The sequence below is a fragment of the Siphateles boraxobius genome, unplaced genomic scaffold, assembly GCF_051911475.1.
Source record: "Siphateles boraxobius isolate OS27281-9 unplaced genomic scaffold, OSU_SipBor_1 20, whole genome shotgun sequence".
Taxonomy (NCBI): Eukaryota; Metazoa; Chordata; class Actinopteri; order Cypriniformes; family Leuciscidae; genus Siphateles; species Siphateles boraxobius.
Genome location: NW_027508811.1, coordinates 6,563,781 through 6,586,496, shown reverse-complemented (window position 1 = coordinate 6,586,496; position 22,716 = coordinate 6,563,781). Strand labels below are relative to the sequence as shown.

The following is a 22,716-nucleotide window of genomic DNA, read 5'->3' as shown; positions in this document are numbered from 1 at the left end:
GATTGTCTTAAATTATATATCCGTTGATCTCTTCACCCCCACTGTCTCTCTCATATCCCACTTTTTCTTTTATTGAAAGTGATTTGTGGTGCTTGATTAATTTAGTGCAGCTGATTATATTCATTTACTTGTCTGTCTCTCTCAAGATACTGTTAAAGACAAGAACAATGTCAGACTAAAGGCAAAACAGGTCAACAGAATAGCTTCTGATAACCCATTTAAGTACATACTATAAATCGGGTTTTATTCTGTTAATTATTCAATTAAATAGACCTTAATGTTTTTGCAAGTCAAAAGCTATATAACGGTTTTAAAGTTTGTAATTTCTGCACTACAAGCATCATGAACTGGAATTGCAAGAAAAGTAATAATCATTATAGACCAGGGCTGCGTTTCCCAAAAGCATTGCGAGTTAAGTTGATCGTAGAGACCATTGGTGGCAAAGGTTCTACGATATACTTAGGGTTACGATGCTTTTGGAAAATGCAGCCCAGATCATTTAGAATTTTCTATGATAAAATATTTTTTGCGTAAATCGATTGTGCTAGAAGACATTTAATCCAGCGAAAGAAACAACCTTTTATATGTATATTTATATATGCACACACGCATACACACGCACGCACGAGTCCTACCCCAAATAATTAGTTGAGGCAATTAATTAACCAGTAGGATGCTCAAATAAATAGATTATTGTTTTGATAGTGCCACAGATACACTTTTAGGGGGAAATCAACTTACAAATGGCTAACTTGTCTATTCATGTTAAGCTGGGATAGGAAAAATAAATATTTACACACAACACTTTTTTTCCTGTTTATCTTAAGAATCGGTTTCATTTAGAAGAATATTCAACTCTTAGATCTGAACACAAAAATGATGGATTTGTTCAGACACTGGAGCTCACAAACAGAGAAAGTCTGTCATTCACTTTTGCCCTTTCTGAAAGTCAGCAAAACAAGAGCTACACTGAAACATTTGAACATAACAAGATTTTTTGTCCCACTGAGGCTTTGTTTGAGACCTTTTCCTCTGACATACACATGTCCTGGTACAGCTTAAAGTTATTCACACTAAACAGAATTTATTTAATGAGTTCCAATCATGGAGGGAACTTCGAGCATTTCTATTGTTTTTTAATAACGTTGAGCGATGAAAGCTCATTAGAACCTAATTCTTCGGACCTCTTTCAAGGCAATAATTGCTTGTTCGCCTTCTCAGCACATCTGCAAACAAGGTTTTATAAAAAAAACACTTTAAATTTGATTCCACTAACTGTAGTGAATCCAGGGATGAACTGGCCATAGGGAGCACAGGGATGCTGGGACCATCGTTTTGTAGGCTGTATGTCAAACTTTAAACATACAAAGCAAAAACAAAGATTTTAAGGGAGAAAATCTTACTCTGGCCAGTCCACTGAAGCCAATGTTGTTGATTCGGGCACAGGCAACATAGAGAACTGCATAAGACTGCAATGTTCCCCAGAGATGGACACTTGAGTCTGTCTGATTATCACTCGCCGACAGATTTAGCTAAATCGCCCACGAATGTCCGGCAAATCGGTGCTCGTTCACGCAAGTGACAATCACGCAGTGTGCATTATCAAATACGTGATCTGAGAGAATCGGTGATTCGTCACTGATGCCCGTAAGATATTTGGCATGCTAAATATCTGGACCTGTCTGTGATTCAATATCCTGCTGTGCGAAATGTGTTCTGACTGAAAACTACATCGGCGATGACCTACAGCCAATGAGAGAGCAATACAGGGCAACTGGATGTTTGGGGAGGAGTTATAGACCAGAATATCAGCAAACAAGGTTTCGGTTCTGAAAACGTCTCCTTCTTGGTCTATTTGGACCCAAGAAACGGAGGAAAGTTTAGTCGAACTTTGGCAAGAGCACCCATGTTCATTTGATGTTTTCTCCTTTTCGCTGCAAATCAGAGCACAGACCATTTGAATCGCAAGTTTCTTGCAAAAATACTATTTTTAATAACAATTCCGGTCTCACGAGTGATCTTGCATTATTTCCTTATCACTTCTTGCATGTGTTTAGTAATGAAACGTAGTTTGCGGACCAAACAGAGTTGTCGGCGATTCTTCTTATTGTCAACTCATGCAATGTGAAACCCCCTGTCGCCGATCCATCGTGCAATGTGCACACAGCAGCAACTGAATGTGAATGCTACCCCAAATAGTCGTGCAGTGTGAAAAGAATGGTGATCTGACGATTTTGAAAATCGTGCAATGTGAACTTGATATAAGTGGGGGAAAAATTACTTGCGACTTGACTTGGACTCGTGAACAGTCGCAAAAAATTACTTGCAACTTGACTTGGACTCATGAACAAGTGACTAGATACTTCACTTGGACTTGAAGACAGAGACTCGTGATATCGGCATTTCCGATTACGTTCTTTCTTTACCACCCCACATGACAGTATGAAACGCAACATTTTACAATTCATTCTAAATTAATAAATTCCCTATCGATATGCTGCAGCAAACACTCCAAGCCAGCGTTATTTTATACACGCGTGACACATCTGAAGGCACGCGTATTGGAAAAGTCATGTTATATAGCCTAAATGAACAACAAACAATAACAGAATAGCCAAGTTTTACCTTGTGTGATAATCTTTGTGTCATTTAATTTGAAAGCAATCAATTAATCCAAAGGGGAGCCGCGGTGTTACAAGAGGCTTGCTTGCTGTCGATTTTCAAGAAGTATGTTTCCATGTCCCTTTCATGGAAAACAAAATCAAACCCTTTCGAATTTAAATAGAAGATTAGTTCTTAATATCATGTCTCGATGATATACATTTTAATAATTATTTTATATACACTGATGAGCCAAAACATTTGACCAATTACAAGTAAAGCGAATATCATTGATCATCTCACAAGGCCACATATTAAGGTCTGGATAGATAAGATGATAAGCAAACCATCAGTTCTCGTAAACAACGTGTTGGATGCAAGAGAAATTGGCAGGAATAAAGATCTGAGCGACTTTGACGAGGCCCAAATTGTTATGGCAAGGCGACTGGGTCAGAGTATCTCTGAAATTACAAGGCTTGGGGGTTGCTCCTTGTCAGCTAAGGTGAGAATTTACCATGAGACGATAGAGGGAGTGTGATGCTCTGGACAATATTCTGCTCGGAAACCCTGTGTCTGGCCATTCATGTGGCCGTAAATTTGACACGTGCCACCTTCCTAAACTACCCTTCATACCAATGTTTGAAGTGTTTCCTAGCGGAAGTGGCCTATTTCAGAAGGATAATGCACACTGCACACATTGTTCAGGAATTGTTTGAGGAACATGATGAAGAGTTCAAGGTGTTGCTCTGGCCTCCAAATTCCCCAAACCTCAATCCAATTGAGCATCATGTGATGTGCTGGACAAACAGGCTTGATTCATGGCAGCTCCACCTCGCAACCTACAGGACTTGAAGGATCTGCTGCTAACGTCTTGGTGCCAGATACCACAGGACACCTTCAGGGGTCTTGTAAAGTCCAAGCATCGGTGGGTTGGTGCGGTTTTGGCAGGACCAACAGCATATTATTAGGCATTATTATTATTATCATTGGTTTTTCTGTCTGTCTTCACCTCCACCGACCTTCCATCACTTCATGTGTTGTGACAAGAGTCCTCAGAGAACGGTTGAAATTAAGGCAGAATCTCTTTGATGATGTTGTAAGAGGACATAACCCAAGCAATTAGTGCATGGAGAGCATGTGAGTGATTAGAAGAAAGAGGCTCTACTCAAACAAACCTGAAAAACATGTACCCAATTAATACTGTGGTGGTCCAAAAGTACATGCAACCAACAGAAATTGAGAAGATTTACACCATATTCTGTAATTCTCAATAAGGAAATGACACTGAATGCTGCAAAAGATGAAATATTGCACATTATGACATTGTAATCATGAACCCTCTTGCGGAAAGGACAAGATGCAAATTTGTACTATGCATATTCACATTTGCGGAATGCATATGGTAATATCAGAGAAATTAACATTGCCAGAAGGCATATTGTATAAACAATTACCACATAAAGAGGTGCAAGGCTGAATATATATACATGAAAAACTGTAAATACTTTGTTGTCAGAAGAAAGAGGCAGAAGAAGAGAACTGCAGACTCGGTCTTGGGCAGAGCCATTATCACAATTTTCACGGATCCTAAGCAATGATATGGTTCAAGATTTTCAAATGAATTGATTCACATTCACCTCAAAAGGACTTTAGAATCTCACTTTTTCTAAACAAGAGACAGCTGACCAGACTGTCCTTCCCCGAAGGAATACCGCAAATCATAGCAATACGCATCTGATTTTCATGCCTTTTCTTGGAGTATTAAAGCAATCTGAAAATATCTGTTCCATACTGTAATGGCTATTTTAAGATTCCACTTCTGATCTCAGAGCGACAGAGTGAAGGCTTTGTGCACTGGTCTGTAGTCACCTGCAACTGCAGACAGAATGAGAGATAAAAAAAATAAAACTTGTGGTTGCTAAGAAAAACCAGCTGTCATGATGAATGTGATTGCTGAGGTTTTAGGTCAGTGGACCAATCAAAATACTTGATTTGCACCCATCACATGCAAGACATAACGGACTTTATATTATCCAATAAGCTACTGCATTTAATTCTATAGAGCAAGGAACTTTTAACTTGTTAGCTGATGACCTGCTGATACACGTTGAAGCCTGCTGAAAATTCAGATTTCATATCATAGGAAAATATATATATATATATATATATATATATATATATATATATATTTTTTTTTTAAATATATTAAAATAGAAAAAAGTTATTTTCAAATGTAATATTTTTTCACAATATTACTGTACTTTCATCAAATTAAGGCAGCCTTGGTGAGCTTTTACATCGTTACAAAAAAAGCTGCAAAAAATTTTTTCATCATTGATAATGATAAAAAAAATCTTGTGCACCAAATCACCATATTAGAACGATTTCTGAAGGATCATGTGACACTGAAGAAGACTGGAGTAATGATGCTGAAAATTTAGCTTTGCATCACAGGAATAAATTACATTTTAAAATACATTAAAAAAATGCAGACAGAAATACTGATAAGAAAAACAAAGAAATACTGACTCTAAAATTACTTTAGTACATATTTGATCATTCTGAACATGTCACTTGTCAGTCCTTTTCCAGTTTAAATGTTTATTTTGAGTGCGTGTATGTTGCGTGTGTGTGTGTGCGTAAACCATTGAGGCTTGAGTGACTTAAAATGACACAGAAGCCTGTTAGCAACACAATTACATAACAGATCTTGGACACACACACACAAACTGCCATCCCGCAGTGGGGAAGCGTCTTCTCTCTGACGAGAGGTAATTGGCTCAAAATTTGTCCAGAACGTTTACTGCTGAGAATCACTGACAAATGCTTCAGACCCTCTTACTGTCACATTACAGTTAGAAGGAAACCAGGTGTGCTTTCTCACACGCGCTCTCTCTCTCTCTCTCTCTCTCACACACACACACACACACACACACACACACACACACACACACACACACACACACACACACACACACACACACACACACACACACACACACACACACAACTGCTACTCATTATATACAAATAGACACAAACACAAGCTTTCAGATTTACAGCTGCCACATCACTCCAAGTCAACTCCAAGCAAAAAATAAAATAAATAAAATGCTAATCCTCTCCTCCATCAATCTCTCACTCTCTAGAATGTTCTCGAAGCACTCAAGAGAGAAGCCATTACTCCAAAGAGGAAATCGGCAGGGGAGTCTCACCTTCTTGCCAAGATGTCGCTTTGTGTATCCATGATTAAATGGGTCTGATTTTTTTTTGTTCTTGGGGACTATCTGCCTGAGGCGAGTGATTATCCGATTTTTTTATTTTCAGTAACTTCTTTCTTTTCATTTTCCATATATTTATCATTGTGTGTGCCTGAATTTGTATTTGTGTATCTCTGTACTCTCCTGAGCCCTGTCACTACAGAGAATAAACTTAAAAACATTACCAGAACACTAAACAGACCAAATGGAGATGAAGAGAGAAAACTAACGAGAGAAAGAGAGAGAGGGGTAAGGATGGCATCACTCTGGAGTGTGTCTTGGAGGGGATTCACTAAGAATGAATGGCACCAGTTGCTAGCGTTGTTTATGTGCTTATGCTGTCCACAGTATTAAGTGTCTGATTCACTAAAGAAACTGCAATCAGGTAGTGGAAATGCTAAAAAATATACATTATATCACATTATATTAAATTTTATCACATTAGATTAGACATCAAAGATAAATGAATATAAATATTTTAAATGTAAAGTAATATTATATATATATTTAAGAATTTCTTCCATTTCAGGAAAAATGAATAAAAAAAGTCTGTCTCTATAAATATCTCTGTTTCTTTCAAACCCTAGAGCCATCACTGTACCGGTCCTAAACCTCCCTCCTCTTTCTCACACGCACACACACACACCGAGGGAGAGTGTGTCAGTCTCAGTGGGTGATTAGGTGACACATTAGGGCTGTTCAGGTAATCCTGCCTGTCATCTGCAGTCATACACACACGTCTAATGCTGTCATGCAGTGAACAAACGCACTGAAAACTGTTCTAATTCAGTGACACAGACTGATGAGATATGAGATTCAGTCTTCTGTTCAATTTACTGCTTAAAGAAAACAATTCTAAAACTGTCAGTATCTCTTTGCATAAGAAAACATGTGACTCTCGGAGGAAGTAACACACCACACACCTCCAGAAAAACACTTGAACTCTGAGATTATGTAGACACAGTCAGGACTCAGGAGTGCTTTTGGCAATTTTATTACAATAAAATTATTTAAAATTATTAACTTGTAAAAATTCACTTATTATTATTATTATTATTATTGTTTTTATTATTGCTATATATTTATTATTATTATTATTAACAATGACAACAACAATAGCATAATAATAATTATTCTATTATTGTTCATTATTATTATACCAATACAAGTAATAAAAAAGAATAAAGTGAATATTTGAATGTTATTATTTTAAAACAGTAATATAACACAGAGTAAATAAAGCATCACCTACAGAAAAGTAGAAGTATATGCGTGTGTATATGTATATACAAATTATAATAATAATAATTGAATGAATTGAATAAAAAGTGAATATTATTGTAAAATTATATTTCACGGGGCAGTGCAAGGTGTTCTGGTTAACAAATACATATGATTCTCATTGTCAGACATGTTATAGGAAAGATAAAATGAACCTCCTACAATGATGTTATTTGTTTGCATATAAAACTAAGATAGCCATGGAACTTGTGAACATTTTATGTGGTTTGACAGTAGTACTGTAGTAGTTTAGGCAAACAACAAGTCTCAGAATTTGGATGTTATTGCCAGACAGAGTCTTATTCTGGGTCACATTATTAATGTAAAAGCCTTCTGGAAGAAGTGTGTCTGTGTGTCTGCCTGAAGGCCCACAAGCTGTCTTATAGACTCTAACTGATTAACCAGAAAACACACACACACACGACCAGGACCAGGACCACAAACACACACAGTACATGTGAGAATATTCCACAAACCTTCTTAAAATAATCATCTCACAACTCTGCCCTACACACACAATCAAAAACACCAGCAAGTGTCTTTTCTCTCTCCCTCCCCCCCCCCCTCTCCCTCTCTCTCTCTCTGTCTCTGTCTGTCTCTGTCTGTCTCTGTCTGTCTGTCTCTGTCTGTCTGTCTCTGTCTGTCTGTCTGTCTCTGTCTGTCTGTCTCTGTCTCTGTCTCTGTCTCGGTCTCTGTCTCTCTCTCTCTCTCTCTCTCTCTCTCTCTCTCTCTCTCTCTCTCTCTCTCTCCCTCTCCCTCTCCCTCCCCCCCCCCTCTCTCTCGCTCTCTCTCTCTCTCTCTCTCTCCCTCTCACTCTGTCTGTCTCTCTCCCTCTCTCTCTCACTCTCTCTCTCTCTCTCTCTCTCTCTCAATGGCAGATACATGCTTGAAATGTAAATATTTCATTCTGTTCAAACCCTCAGGCTCCCTTAAAGACACTAAACAAGACTGGTCTTTCAATCTGACCACAGAATACATCAGAAATCACTACGCTGCAGTTTTATTTCTATATCATATATACTATACGGATTAATTGCTGTTAACAATTAACAATTGTTAACAATTCAAAACTTTTTGGCCAAGCTGTTGAGTCATGGTGATCATGAACTCAAGCTTGCACGAATGATCCTGATCACTATTTTTCCTATCCCCTTACTTTTCTGTCCTCTATTTACTATTTATAAAGTAGAGAAGAGTCTAAGAATAAAAAAATCTAAAAATATATTGTTTAAAACAGTGTTGCTGTGAATTTTTCTTTTGCTTCAGCACAAATGTAAGACTGTTTGACAGGGAAAAAGCATGCTGGGAACAATCAGGGTGGAAAAAATGAATAACATTAGGGGGAGAGAGAGAGAAAGAGAACGTGATAAAGGGGAAGTATGTATGAGAAGAGCTTTTGCTGTGTTTTGATTTATTCATATCTGACCATTAGCCTAAAAACACTATGTTGTTTGTAGGTTTAAGTGTTTGTGTGTGTGTGTGTGTGTGTGTGTGTGTGTGTGTGTGTGTGTGTGTGTGTGTGTGTGTGTGTGTGTGTGTGTGTGTGTGTGTGTGTGTGTGTGTGTGTGTGGCTTAGTAATTGTTTAGAAAGAAGAAAAAATATCGAAGGAAGCAGCAAACAATGAACTTCTATATATATTCTACAAAAGATCAATATTTCAGCACATAGTAAAAAATAGGACGAATCATTTGACTGAATAAAGCAGAGCATTAACAAACAAAGGCATTAACAAAATCTGGAATGCTATGGAAACAATAGACAATCCTATCAAAAACAATGAGACATATCATACGAGATGTGTACTTGCTAATGTTTCTCACCCTTTTGCGTAGGTTGCAGGTGAGAATGAGGTTCCGGGAGAAGGAGTTGGCAAACGCTGTGTAAAAGTCTAACACCTTCAACAGGGCTTCTCTCTTTATGATGTGAAGATCACAGTATGTTAACGCTCGAACGTTAGCGCATGAGTGGGCCAAAGTCGTCTCCTTCCAAAACACATCACCAAACACGTCCCCTTTACCTGAGAGAGCAAAAGGATCAGAGAACATGCAAAGGTCAGATTATAAAGATATTTAACAGAGCAGAGAGTTAGTGGGAGATTTAATTGGTGTCATTCAAATGTATCACCTCACAGCAGAATGATCAAATCTGACATTTCAATTAATATTCTTAATACTGTAGATCTAGAGACAGGCACCAACCTGAGAAGGAGAATTACTTGACTGTACTGGAAAGAGTTTAGTTTACTCTACTTAAAAGGGTAATTAGCATTAAAAGCATAACTTTGGATTACTCACTTCCCTTTCATTCTGAACTCATATGAATTTATTTCTTGTGTGGAGCTGAATAAAGCCAAATAATAGCTTTGTGTGAACTGACAGAAAATTAAATTAATAATTCTCTCAAAAATGAATTCTCTATCAAAAATCTGTTATTTAAACACCCTCGTCCCATTAAAAACCTGCATGAATTTCTTTCTTCTGCAAAAGATGATATTTTGAAGAATGTTTCAACAGTTTTATTTACTGGAAACATTGTCCTTGCACATTCCTTATACAAAGCTATCATATGACTTCAGAAGAATTAGAACAGTGAATTAGAACAAAAAGTCATATGAACTTGGTGGTTTTTTTAATCCTTCATAGTAAAAATTACTATCAACTTTTCTTATATGAAAAAGAGCAGCTTGGACATTCTTCAAAAAAATTGTGTTCCATAGAAGAAAATCAAATGAGTTTGGAACAACAAGAGGGTGAGTAAAGGACTGAATTTTCCTTTTCCAGTCAAAGGAATGTAACGGAATTAGCACCAAATCAATCATCCATTTTGTGACGCACATGCTAATGAAATGGATTGATAACAATAAAAAAAGTAGGACAGGGATCATCAGAGTTCAAATCATCAGCTGTTGACTGGATGGAGGCAGATTTGAATGTGAGCTTGCGGTCAATTGTAAGAAAGGGACGGGTTTCAGTAGACTAAATTATTTGAGAAGTCCAGCATGTTTTACCAGAGAGAAGTCTGACATTTCACTGGAAGTTACAAAATTACAAGCTAACAAAAAAACATATGCATGAATGAATTGTTCATTTGCAATTCAGAAATGCAATAAATGTAAAGCACAAAAGATAACTTAGAGCTCAAGTATCATTTTTTAATTATCTCTTATTTTCAAAACTGAATGAAAGAGCCAAGAAACATTAAGAGACAGTAAGAAAGCAGGATAATTGCTGCATAGATGAACGTGGTATTATCAGAGAGGAGTGTAGCTGTCTCTACTCGTTTAAGATGCCGAAGATCAATGGCACACTGATCTCTCCCATCACTTTCCACAGATCCTCGGCGCCAGCGACCCAAAATAGACCTTCAACCTTCAAGTGCAAAATCCTGCACTGATTCCATTGGACGCAGCAGTGCTGAACATGCAGCTACCACAAGAAATCTAGGAAAATCAAAACCCCTTTTGGCTGGTTCAAGCAGAAGTTTCTTGTTTTCAAACTAATATTTTTGATGCTGAGCTCAGCATAATCTCCTTACAGAGATCATCTGCCACAGGTGTTTGTCCTGCCAATTAAAGACTTATTTCTAGTAGCAAAACATATTTAATTGGCTGCACATGCCAGACCAATTAAACCACAATTAGCAGCTGCTTGGAATGCATGCACACATGCGCTCTAATTAACCGTTCAAAGCAAAACTGAAAAATCCTCTTTTGCTGAAAACCATTGTTCTGCTGTCATCTTTAAGCAAACCACTCTTGCATCAACCCTAATAACATGTTGTAGACTCCATGCACAAGAGCTGCTATGTTGCATTTAGTACAATATATATAACTTAATTTATACCTAACGATAATAAGTTGTTTCACACGGCCAGGGTATTTATTTTAACTCAAACATACTGTGTGCAGCAGATTTGGTCTGCAGAGACTTTGTCAAGGACTCTACTGAGAGTTTGAAGACAGCCGTATCCCTGAAGAGGCTGTGGGGATTTACAGTTTATCTCAGACAGAAGCCACTAAACATTGTCTCCAAGGAGTCATGTGTTACCATGGCACTCTGTTGCCACGTGGGGACAGTTAAACCCATACCTTCAGCATCATACTGTAATATTTTATAATACTTTTATAGTGTGTGTAAAGGTTGAGAATGTAAGTGGAATATACAAATTCCATCCAAACTGAGACGCCGTCCTGCAAAATGCTTAGTCATGTGACGTATATTGTACCCATAATGACTAATGGTATCTATGGTTATACCATAGGCTACTATTTATTTTCATAGTGTTGTTAGAAACTTTTTTTACTTTGTGTAGTCTTCATACTACATTGCTGCAAAGATTCCAGAAAATTGCTGTCCTGTGGCAAAACATTGCATTTTAGACCATTCGTATTTTGAGTGCGAACTGAACGCACTAGTACAGTAAGTTATGGGATATTTTGCTAATAAAATTATCATCCCAGAAGAATAGCATGAGTTATTATGTCTGGTCTCTCAGCATCATCTCAGTGATCTTTTAGTACATTTACGCATATGCAGTAAGATGATTTAAAAAGTTATCCGATGCTTCAGTATGGAAGAGCAACTGTTGGAAAACACTTGAAAACGCTAGTGGAAGTGTGTCCAGAATAATGTAGACCGAGAAACTTTTAGCAATATCTTCTTTTGTGTTCCACAGAAGAAAGAAAATCATACAGGTTTTGAACTGCATTATGGTGAGTAAATGATGCCAGAATTTCCATTTTGGCATCAATCCCTTTAAATAAACAAGTGACACTCGGGTGTTTTTCCTTGAGCACATTTACAAGAAAATTGAAAATTGTTTTGGGTAAATGTGAGCCATATGGATAAATGTGACTGATGTCATAATTTCTTCTCATTTGTTTCCTGTAGAGCCACACAGCCCTACACCTCACTAACTCCACTCCCCAGGAGCCCATCTTCCTCTGCCCAGACACCCACCACCATCCTGAGCACACAGAGACACTGTGGATCCAGGCTTCCAGCCGAGCTGGAGGAGAGACAAGGCCTCAACTCAGCGGCCATTAGAGCTTAATGATTAATGCCGCTGTATGGTTCCATTCCGATGGCGACTCAAAGGAGAGTGATAATCTAATGCGATTTCAGTGAAGCAGCTGATTGAACGTTTAAAAGTGAGATGGTGTTTGTAATGGAAGTCAGTCAGTCTGATTGCTGGAGATTCAATCAAAATCAAATTAATGATGTCAAAAAGAAATCATTTAAAAAAAAAATTATCACCATGACAACCAAAAATGTATTTCTAATCTAGAAGTCAAACACTGACAGCAGCAAGAATTAACATATATCGAGAGATGCTAATAGATGGTTAAAAAAAACAAGAGCATGTATTAAGCCAGGTGCACACTGTCCGATTTATAATAGTCCTTTCCGATTGTACAGACATGATCTCCGCTGTAAGCCATGTTACGCTGTAAGATCGCAGTTGTTATTAACTGAGACTGTACGGCAGTCATGACGAGTAAAAAACAGACGCATGTAAGAAGACTCGTCTGGGGTTTTACATCAATCCATGACGCATTCGTTGACTCTGAGCTGCAATTACATGCGGGACAGAAATTCTAGCTAGCAAACAAAAACACTCTAGCATCAATTATGATCATGGCTTTTCTTAAATTAGAAAACTGGGAAAAAAACAAAGATGTCTGTTTGGAGCAAGTGGTGGTTTGTTGTTGTCTTACTAATTGCATCATCATGTTCTGCACTCCTATTGTATTTTGATTTGACAGTTGTCGTAGAAGTTTGGACTGTGTGTCAAATCTTTTGTCTTTGAAAATTTGATAACATAGTCATTAATCAGCAGTTGGTGAACATGTCAAACTAGCGATCAAAGACTTCCGGAATTAGAGGAATCTTTTAGGATTCACAAAAATTGGTCTCAGACGGCCAAATCGTGGCCAAAATCGTACAGTGTGAACCCGGCGTAAATCAGTGCTTTTAAAAACAGTTACCAAACGAACCCAGTATAGCGATGACCTCGTCATCCTGGATGACCTCCAGTGATCCTGACACCACAAAGCAGAGGAGGTCCACGCTTTCACCCGCATGGAAGATGAGGTCACCGGGGGCGGAGTGTATCATTTGGAACTCAACAGCCAATGAGCGCAAACATCCGTCACTGGCTAATCGGAAGGCAGGGTGCTCGTTGAACACATTCCTGTTCAGGTGCACGCAGATATCAGCCCGCATGTCCTTAGGGCAGATGGAGAGCACCTGTGCACAGATGCATTTCCAATGTAGAATTTTCCAAGAATAATCTAAAAAACTTCAATCATGCAACCATCCCATCTGTTTCAGTCTCACCTTCTCTGTGTCGATGCCTTTGGACATGGACCACGTGGAGACGATGTAGTCCATCACTCTCTCACTGAGGCCTTTGGGCACCTGGTAGAGCTTGAGGAAATCCCGCACGTTATTCAGCATTTCGTGGTAACGGTTGGTGTTTGCATACATCTGCTGGAAAATGGTTGTCACATTACCGAAGATGGTGGCGTAAAGGAGAGCTATAGGACATGAGGAGAGAAGAATAAAATAGATATTGGTCAGACAGATTTGAAATGAGAAAAAAATGAACACTGTGGCAATTAAATGTCTTAAATGTGTGGCAGACTTAAGTACCTAAAATTAAATATAAATTGATCGAAGGATTTATTTTTTAAACATTTAAATAAATTGTTAAATGTACAAATACATTTAACAAAAAGTACAAAAAGTTTATTTAATATTTTCTTTTGTCTTCCTAAGAAGAAAGAAATGCATACAGGTTTGGCACAACATGAGGGTGAGTAAATGATGACAGAATTATCATTTGACAGATATTACATTTTTGGGTAAATTCTGAATGAATGAATGAATGAAATTAGATAAATAAATTGTTCAAATGTGACAATAGATTTTGATATGTGTGGCATAGCGTATATTTTGCATTCATTGAAATACACAGTAATTGTTTCAAGCTAGAACTGCACAATTAATCGTAAAAAAAAAAACATGATCTTGATTCAAACACCCACAAATCTCATTCCTCAAATGATTTGGTGACTGTTAAAAATGTTTTTTGTCATTGAATCGTTCATTTAAAAGATTCGTTCAGAAATAGTGATTCATCCATTAAAGAAACAAGTGAAGTATTTATTAGTGAGTCATTAAATTATTCATTCAAACCGATTAAAAAGAAAAATCATACGGATGAATTAAACATTTTAAATAGACTGCAGCAATTAACATTTTGTCTCCTAACCTCTAGAAAATTATATGTTATGTTTTTTAGTTTGCAGTTTTACAATGCAAATGACACTTTTAATAAGAATTCATTTCTAAATGACACCCACTGGACAAATAATGTATTTTAAACCCATATTTACCCAAAAAGCTTGTAATAATGTAAGGCACTGGATGTCATTTGCAAAAACATTTTCTTTTCATTATGAACATTTAATTGTTTTTTATTTTATTTTTATTTATTTTTTAATAAATATGAAATGTTCAATTTTACAATGGGACCTCTCTTATAGTAGAACTGAAAGACAAACAATAGACTGAAGTTGAATATTTCTCTGTATGTACACAATGTAAACTTCTGCTCCTGTTTTTATTGCCTTTCTCATGTGTTACCACAGTATCTCCGATCCTCATCTCTATGGCAACCTTTCCTAAAATAGCTTTCCAAATACTTCCACTCACAACCAATAAGAGAAGAGCGGGAACAGAAAAGAAAGTGAAATGGATGGAATGTGGTAAGATAAAAATGGATGGTGAAAAGCCAAATGAAATGACCAAGTTAGAGGTGGAGAAAACAGATCGAGAGAAACAGGGAAAACAAGAGGGAGTCAGAAGATTGAAGAGAGTGAGTTAGGAAGAAGATTTCTTCTCTTTGTATTTTTCGGAATCAGTTATGGATATCAGCCATCTGACTCACCTGTACTGAAAGAAAGTAATTATAGTCAAAGAAACCTCACACACAACCTCATAAATACACAAAACTCATCAGAGAGTCATTTAGAAAGAAAGAAAGAAAGAAAGAAAGAGAAAGAAAGAAAGAAAGAAAGAAAGACTCTTTGGCCATATCTGAATCTAAAATCTAATATGTATAATAATGTAATATAATCTAATATAATAATATAATAATATATAATCTAATATAATAATGTAATATAATGTCTATAATCTAATATGGTTTGAGAAACAGAAATGATCTGTGAGTGAGGTGGTTTTTAACATTATTAAAGGTGAACTTCCATGCAGAGGATCATTGAATCAATTGATATGAATCAGTTAGGCGAAACAAAATGTTTGAACTGACTCACAGAACTGAACTTAACAACTCTAATGCCATTTTTTCTACTGAATTTTGAAATTAGAGATGCTATTGAAGCATATCTTAACATTCTCTGAAAAAAGTATTACAAGTCTTTAATGGCCAATATAATGTGCATTAAAATCATCAGCTTAACTCGCCTGCAAGATATCATGAATATTTGTTATATTTTCCAACCCTAACTGGATGTGACAGTTCCTCACAGAGACTTCAGCATCAGTCAGAGATGAGGACTGAGAATTGGTGATCATCAAAATCTGCTTGGCATAAATAAAAACTTTCCAAATAGGGCTGTGCAACGATTAATCGTATCCAAAATAAAAGTTTGTGTACATAATATATGCATGTGTACTGTGTATAATTTTGTAATTGTATATATAAAAACACACACATGCATGTATACATTTAAGAAATATTTGCATGTATATACTGTATATATACATTTATATATAATTTATATTATATATATACACATATAAATATTTTATATATAAATTTTAAAAAATCTTAAAAATATACATGCATGTGTACAAAGTACACTGTGATGGATTTTTAATAGATAAGATAGCAAACTGTCTTTTAGAACTAATCATGTTTCTGACTCTAAAAATCTGACCTTTAGATTATCTAACCTTATGATCAATTTTTACCTGACTTCCCCTTTGGGTCTAATATTATGACAAAATCTTACCTGACTTCCCCTTTTAGTCATCCTAACATTTGAACAAAATGTTGTGTGAGTGTAAAAATAACAAATATCGGAAATAAAACTAGACAGATGTCTAAACTTGAAACCTTTGGTTACCTAGTAACAAGAGGGCTTGTCTATGAAGAACCAATCAAATTGTGGGGAAATTATTATGTCATTTTGCCATACCCCTATTCTAAAAAAAAACTGTTGTATTCATGTTTACTGGTGGGATTCTCAGTGGAATTTGTCTGAGATCCTCCGGCCGCAATTAAAGCATGTTCGAAGGCATTGTCTGAAGTCTGTCGGTTATTATAGCTACGCAGCAAGTTAGGGTTATTCGACGTTGATGTGTAGACGCGCTTAGACTCAGCCGCCATCGATCCGTAGACGCGCTAGAGTATAGAGTTAGACTCGGCCGACGTCAACTGTAGACGCGCTAGAGTATAAATATTATAGGACGTAGTTAGGTTTAGGAAAAAATCTACCACAACACGCACATATATTATGTAAACAAACTTTTATTTTGGATGAGATTAATCGTTGCACAGCCCTAATTAAAACCTAATCATGTCATGAGGGATTTATCTAACATTTTTGTGCACAATAAAACCATATTCCACCCCACACATCACCCAGTGAGATTTTAAACTTTTTATCCAGGTGTAACTTTGGGGCAGAAATAAAGAAAGTTGTAGAGCAAATGGCCCTGATGGTGCATTAGGGAGAGTCTCAGGGGAGCCTGTACAAACTAACACACATAATGAGGACTTAAAGAACCTCACTACCACAGAGACAGACAGAGATGTGGGCAAGACAGGAAGAAAGCAAAAGTAAGACATGAGATTAGGATCTTCAGCGAAACATGAAAACAAAAGAGAAAATATCTTGACTGAAGGATCTGGAGATGAGAACAATGTGTTCGGATAATTGCAGACGGAGAAAGAGAGAATGGGGCTCTGGGGCGTGTACGAGCCTTATCAAAGATCAAAACAGCTAACTACAATTATTCTCTCCATTAATTGTGAGCTGTTGTTTTTATTGGGCGTGTGTTATCATCTCCCCTTGATTAAACCAAAGTGTTCTGAAGACCTTACATCATCATGAGTAGATCAACAGAGCCCTTTTAAAATGCCTTAAGCCCAAAACATACTGATTTCTGGCCTAACATGGCCTTACTATGGCGTCAATAACGTAATTACGGGAGAAATCTCTTGTTCTAACATTATTCTGACATCAAGTCTTTGCTTGTATTTGCCATAAGCACGTCACACTGAAAGTTGTATCGTGCTGTTCCTACATTTCATGCGCCAGAAACCAAACCGGCATCAACAAGCTCATTCGGCCAGCCTCTCAAAGATTCACAATGACCCATTAGTGTAATGAGCTTTTAATATGACTGCTCCACCTAAGTGATGTAGTTAGAGAATATTACAGGTCAGGGAAACCGCTGTCTAGGTCAAGAGCAAGAAAATACTGTATGACTCACATATCTGAGGGCGATATTTTACAAAAAGGCAGAGGAAACGAAGACGACGGGTGGAGCAGAGATGGGAGGCAAAAAGGCATTGTAAGCCCAAGTAATCATATTTCTACACATCTTATAATATAATATAATATAATATAATATAATATAATATAATATAATATAATATAATATAATATAATATAATATAATATAATATAATGAAGAAGTCTTTTAAAGAAAAGTTTTAAAGAAGTCTCTTTTGCTCACCAAGGCTGGATTTATTTGATCAAAAATTCAGTAAAACAAGATTATTTTGTTTTCTATATTTTAAAATGTAATGTATTGCTTTGTTGACAAAGCTGAATTTTCAGCATCATTACTCCAGTCTTCAGTCACAGGATCCTTCAGAAATCATTCTAATATGATGATTTGGTGCTCAAGAATAACTTATTAAAAACAGTTGTGCTTAATATTTTGTGGAAACCATGACACATTATTTTCAGGATTTTTTGATAATAAGAAAGTCCAAAAAAACAGCATTTAATTGAAATAGACATTGTGTATAAATTGTAAAAGGTTTATATTACTTTTGATCAATTTAATACTTGCTGAATAAAACTCCTTTAAAAAATACTAAATTTCTAAATACTCAATTTTGATTGGCTGGAAGGTGTGCAATAAAAAAGTTTAATGCACAGGTAGTTCCAAGTCAGTTTAATCACCGCTCTATATTTACACGCTGTTTTCGTTGAACCGCACACACACGTCACTCACACACAGAGATCTGTGATCGCGCTGCGACACAGAAACATTCAAGAGCACAAAAACGCATCAACGCTGCCCAGCAACATTAAAATAGCTTCGCTACTGAATCACTGCATTATATTTCTTAGAAACTAGAGGGTTACATCGCTATTTTGAAACAATTAAACTCACAGCTTCATTGTTAATAGAGAGAAATGCTGAACAGATGCAGGTAATTCACACACGCATTTCTCTCTCAGTATCTCTCAATAATTAATTCGAATAAATGCTTTAATTAATTAATTCAAATAAATGTAATCTTACGCACTACTTTATCTCTTTGTCTAATTTTAAACCCCAATAACATCTTTAAGACGTCAATGCTGGCGAATGACCATGGTGTAAGCAGGATAATCAATGTCTAGCTGTGCATTAAGCGATTTGAATGTTCACGGATGGCATTCAAATCTTTTAATGCACAGCTAGCCATGGATTACCTCTTGCGTATATGTAGTGAGTGCGACTCAAATGCACTCCGCGGAGGCAACCACCCGCTTCGTGTTGGGTGATTACGAGTGTGTGTGTTTTAGGTTTTCTTGCACGCTAAAGAAAAACTGTAAATTGAAAAAGCCTACGGAAACATAGTTGCATGATGCCCCCAAGAGTCAGTGCATGCGGGGTCAGTGAGCAGGGTTTCTATATGTGTGTTTGTGCGGTCCAGCACTCACACATGCTGATAATTATTACTGCATATCTGCATAGTCTTCAGAGTGACTACTGCACACACAGATCTGGAGAAGGACATTAACAACGACTGGCCTCGTTCCTTCATTCTGGCCAGTTATATGTCCTTCTCTCCACCCATCTCTCTCTATTACTGTCTCTGAGTTATTTCTGAAGGAGATGCACTAGAAGCAAAGCACTGCTGTCTGGAAGATAGGGGGCCAGACGAGATTAGTCAGACTAACTCTGACAGAGGAGAGAATAAACAAAAAAGAGAAAAGAAGCAAGAAAAGAAAAGAGACCCCGTTTAACCTAATATTATTATTTACTTCGGGTGATCTGATTTATCAGGTGAAAATGACAATCTATCTCACCTGCTCATTTTGTTGTGAAAAAAAGACGTTAAAGAAGAAAATCACTCACATCCGACCATCATCATGGCCACAGAGAAGATCTTCTCTCCGTCTGTAGCTGGCGCAATGTTTCCAAAGCCAATGGTGGTCAGGCTTGTCATTGTGAAATACAGTGATGTTATATACAGAGAGTCTTTCCCAGGACCGCCCTCCCATTGGCCAGTCCCACTGGCATTGTACCGGTACGGGGATCCAATGTTGATGGCTAATTGGTAGAGCCAGCTGTCAGTCTTAATAGTGTTGGTTTGTTCGTCAATGACCTCATAATCTCCAATGCTGTACCATATGCAGGCAAGCCAGTGGGCCACCAGTCCAAACACACAGACCAGTAAAACTAGCACAGCTGCGCCATACTCCAGATAGTGGTCCAGTTTACGCGCAACACGACCCAATCGAAGCAGTCGAACAACCTTCAGAGAACTGAACAAGCTGCTGATGCCCTGGAAAAAAAGAGAAAATAAAGATAGTTTATAATATAATATAGTTACACTTTATTTCAATAGTCCACTTTAGACATTCTACTAACTTTGCCACCATGTCAACTAACTCTCAGAGTATTAGTAGACTGTTATGTTACGGTTAGTAGAAAAAGTTGACATACTAGCAAAGTCTTCTTATAGTCAGTAGCCTACTTATAGCTGCACCACTGTATTAAGCAGACCGTCTACTAATACTCTAATGACTGATTGATATGTAGTTGCACAGTTACTTATAGTTAGTAGAATGTCTAAAGTGGACTTTCAAAATAAACTGTTTAACATAACATAACATCACATACTATAATATAATTTAATATAATACACTATTTTTGGTATTGGTACTGTATTTAACATATATTTTACTGCATATTTGTCATATGTAAATGCTACATTGAAAATGTTTCTCTTCAGATTTGTACAACTAGAACTGCTTTAATATTGGGTTGAAAAATATACAAAATATACAAATTAATGTTTTACATGAATTGTTATCTAGTGTGATTTTTGTATGCACAAGGAGTCTGACAACAGCCGGCCTGCTCCACACGGAGATCTGATTTCACCATCATCGAGTCCATCTGGGATTACACGAAGAAACATGAAGAGACTAAATACAAAAGAACTGCGGCAACGTCTCCAAGACGCTTGAGGAAACCTATCAGAAGTATCAGATCTCCGTGTGGAGCATACCAGCTGTTGCCAGACTCCTTGTGCATACAAAAATCTCACTGGATTATAATAATTAATGACTAAAGGAAATTTAAATGGATATTTCCTACTGACACACTACAGCAATTTATATAAATAACTGGCTTAAATACTAACGTGCCTAAGACTTTTGCACACTACCTGTATGTGTACATATATACACACACACATATATATATATATATATACACACATACATATATATATATATATATATATAAATCTGCTGATGTCTTTTTATATACAGTTCCTCTTTATGAACCCATAATTAAACAATCATCTACACTCCAATGACACGCAGCACACAAACGGATAATCTATTTGAAGTTCAATCTGGTTAAATCATTCCTTTATTGTCATTCATTACAAAGCCTCTTAAACAGACCACTGAGTTATTTTACACTTTGGCACAAAGTATTGTTAATTGGACGCTACATTCTGAAACAACGAGTGCTTTTCAAATTTTTCAGTTCACTGAACAGACTCTTTACAGTCAAAATTGCACAAAATATAATTCTGCAAACAATTTGTTCTAAATTTGGAGCAGATGAGCTGAGCCAAGACGACAGAAAAAGGTGCGAAAGTGGTTGGACATCAGAATCACTTTGCAAGTAGAACGCTCTGTTTTCACGTCCAACATTAAAAGGACTTTTTTTGATAAAAATTTGATGTCAGGCAGCACTTTATTCCTGCGTAAAAACATTGCAGTTCAGCCTGGCCTGGTGTGACCATCTGAAGCATATCCCTTCTTTTAAAGTGCAAATTCAATTACAGACATGCAGTAAAAGATTCAAGTAACTCTGTGTGCAGACATGACCAACAATGCAGCTTGTTATACTCAGACCGAAACTGTAAAGCTAAACCAAAATATGTAAAGATATACTGTAGCTTACAACAAAGCTGTTATGAAACCCCAATCCTATTTAAAAAGTCAACTGTAAAAAAAAAAAAATTAAGATTCATGAAAGAAAGAAAACCTTTAATTACAGGGAATGACAAATACCAGCAAAGTAACACTGAAACTATAAACATTTGTTATCAGAAAAAATGAAGATTTCACATAAATGGATATGAATAACGAAGATACTGAAGCCTGAAGTCATGTGTGCTGCTCATATTTATTTCTCTGATGCTGGCCTGCCTGAGAATAAACTTCATGAGAATAACAGAGCATTACATAATGCTTACAGCAAAATCTTAAATCTTAAATTCTCTTTCATGTGATAAGAAATCCACATGAAAGATAACATGGAGATGTTGCGCTATAAGATTTTACTGAAAGCTTGACCTGGAATAACTGTGTATTTTCTTTGAGGTGTTTATCAGAGCTATTTATCAGAGAAAACACACAATGCTGTGTACAATTCAGACACAGAATCGAGTTCTGTTATCAAGGCAAATGGTGAAGAGTGGACCTGAACTAGTCGAGATGCACACTGCAACTGCAAGGGATTTTAAACCCTCATTCAGATACACATCACAATCTTAAAATAAAGGTTCTTTATTGGAATCAACGGTTCCATGAACACCTTTAACCTTCATGGAACCTTTCCACTGAGACAAAAGTTTTTTTTAATATATTTGTGGAACCAAAAATGGTTCTTTTATGGCATCGCTGAGAAAACCCCTTATATGATGAAAAATAAATGATATTCCAGCTCAGCTACTTCATGCATCACTACTTTCTTAAGCCATATTGAATTTGTTGACATAAATGAAAAATGCAATGACAAATAAACAGGGCAGTCATACAGAATTATGGGAATGGGTCAATATAATCAATCACCCATGGTGATTATTACACCCTTGATGGTTAAAATGGTTTTAAAGATGTATTCACTGCAGTGGACTAGGTGCATAAGGTTAATTATGAAAATTGTGTTAATTATGTTTTTGGCACAAGAAACCTTGATTAAGTGGACTTGAAGAAAAATAAAACACTCTAAAGTGTACAGAATTACATTCTGTGTGCTTGATATATAATATACAGTAGACGCT

The 22,716-nt window shown here is 36.6% G+C and overlaps 1 protein-coding gene across 1 annotated transcript in view; it reads right to left on the bottom strand.

Annotated features, from left to right (window-relative positions):
- Nucleotides 1-22,716, bottom strand: part of kcnh5b (potassium voltage-gated channel, subfamily H (eag-related), member 5b) — a 43,950-nt gene that overhangs the window by 5,985 nt on the left and 15,249 nt on the right. The window contains exons 7-10 of the mRNA XM_077236443.1: nt 19,542-19,971; nt 13,482-13,681; nt 13,139-13,391; nt 8,964-9,160 (exon numbers count right to left, since the gene is read on the bottom strand). Coding sequence (XP_077092558.1) covers nt 8,964-9,160; nt 13,139-13,391; nt 13,482-13,681; nt 19,542-19,971 — 1,080 coding nt within the window. The remainder of the gene's footprint in view (nt 1-8,963; nt 9,161-13,138; nt 13,392-13,481; nt 13,682-19,541; nt 19,972-22,716) is intronic.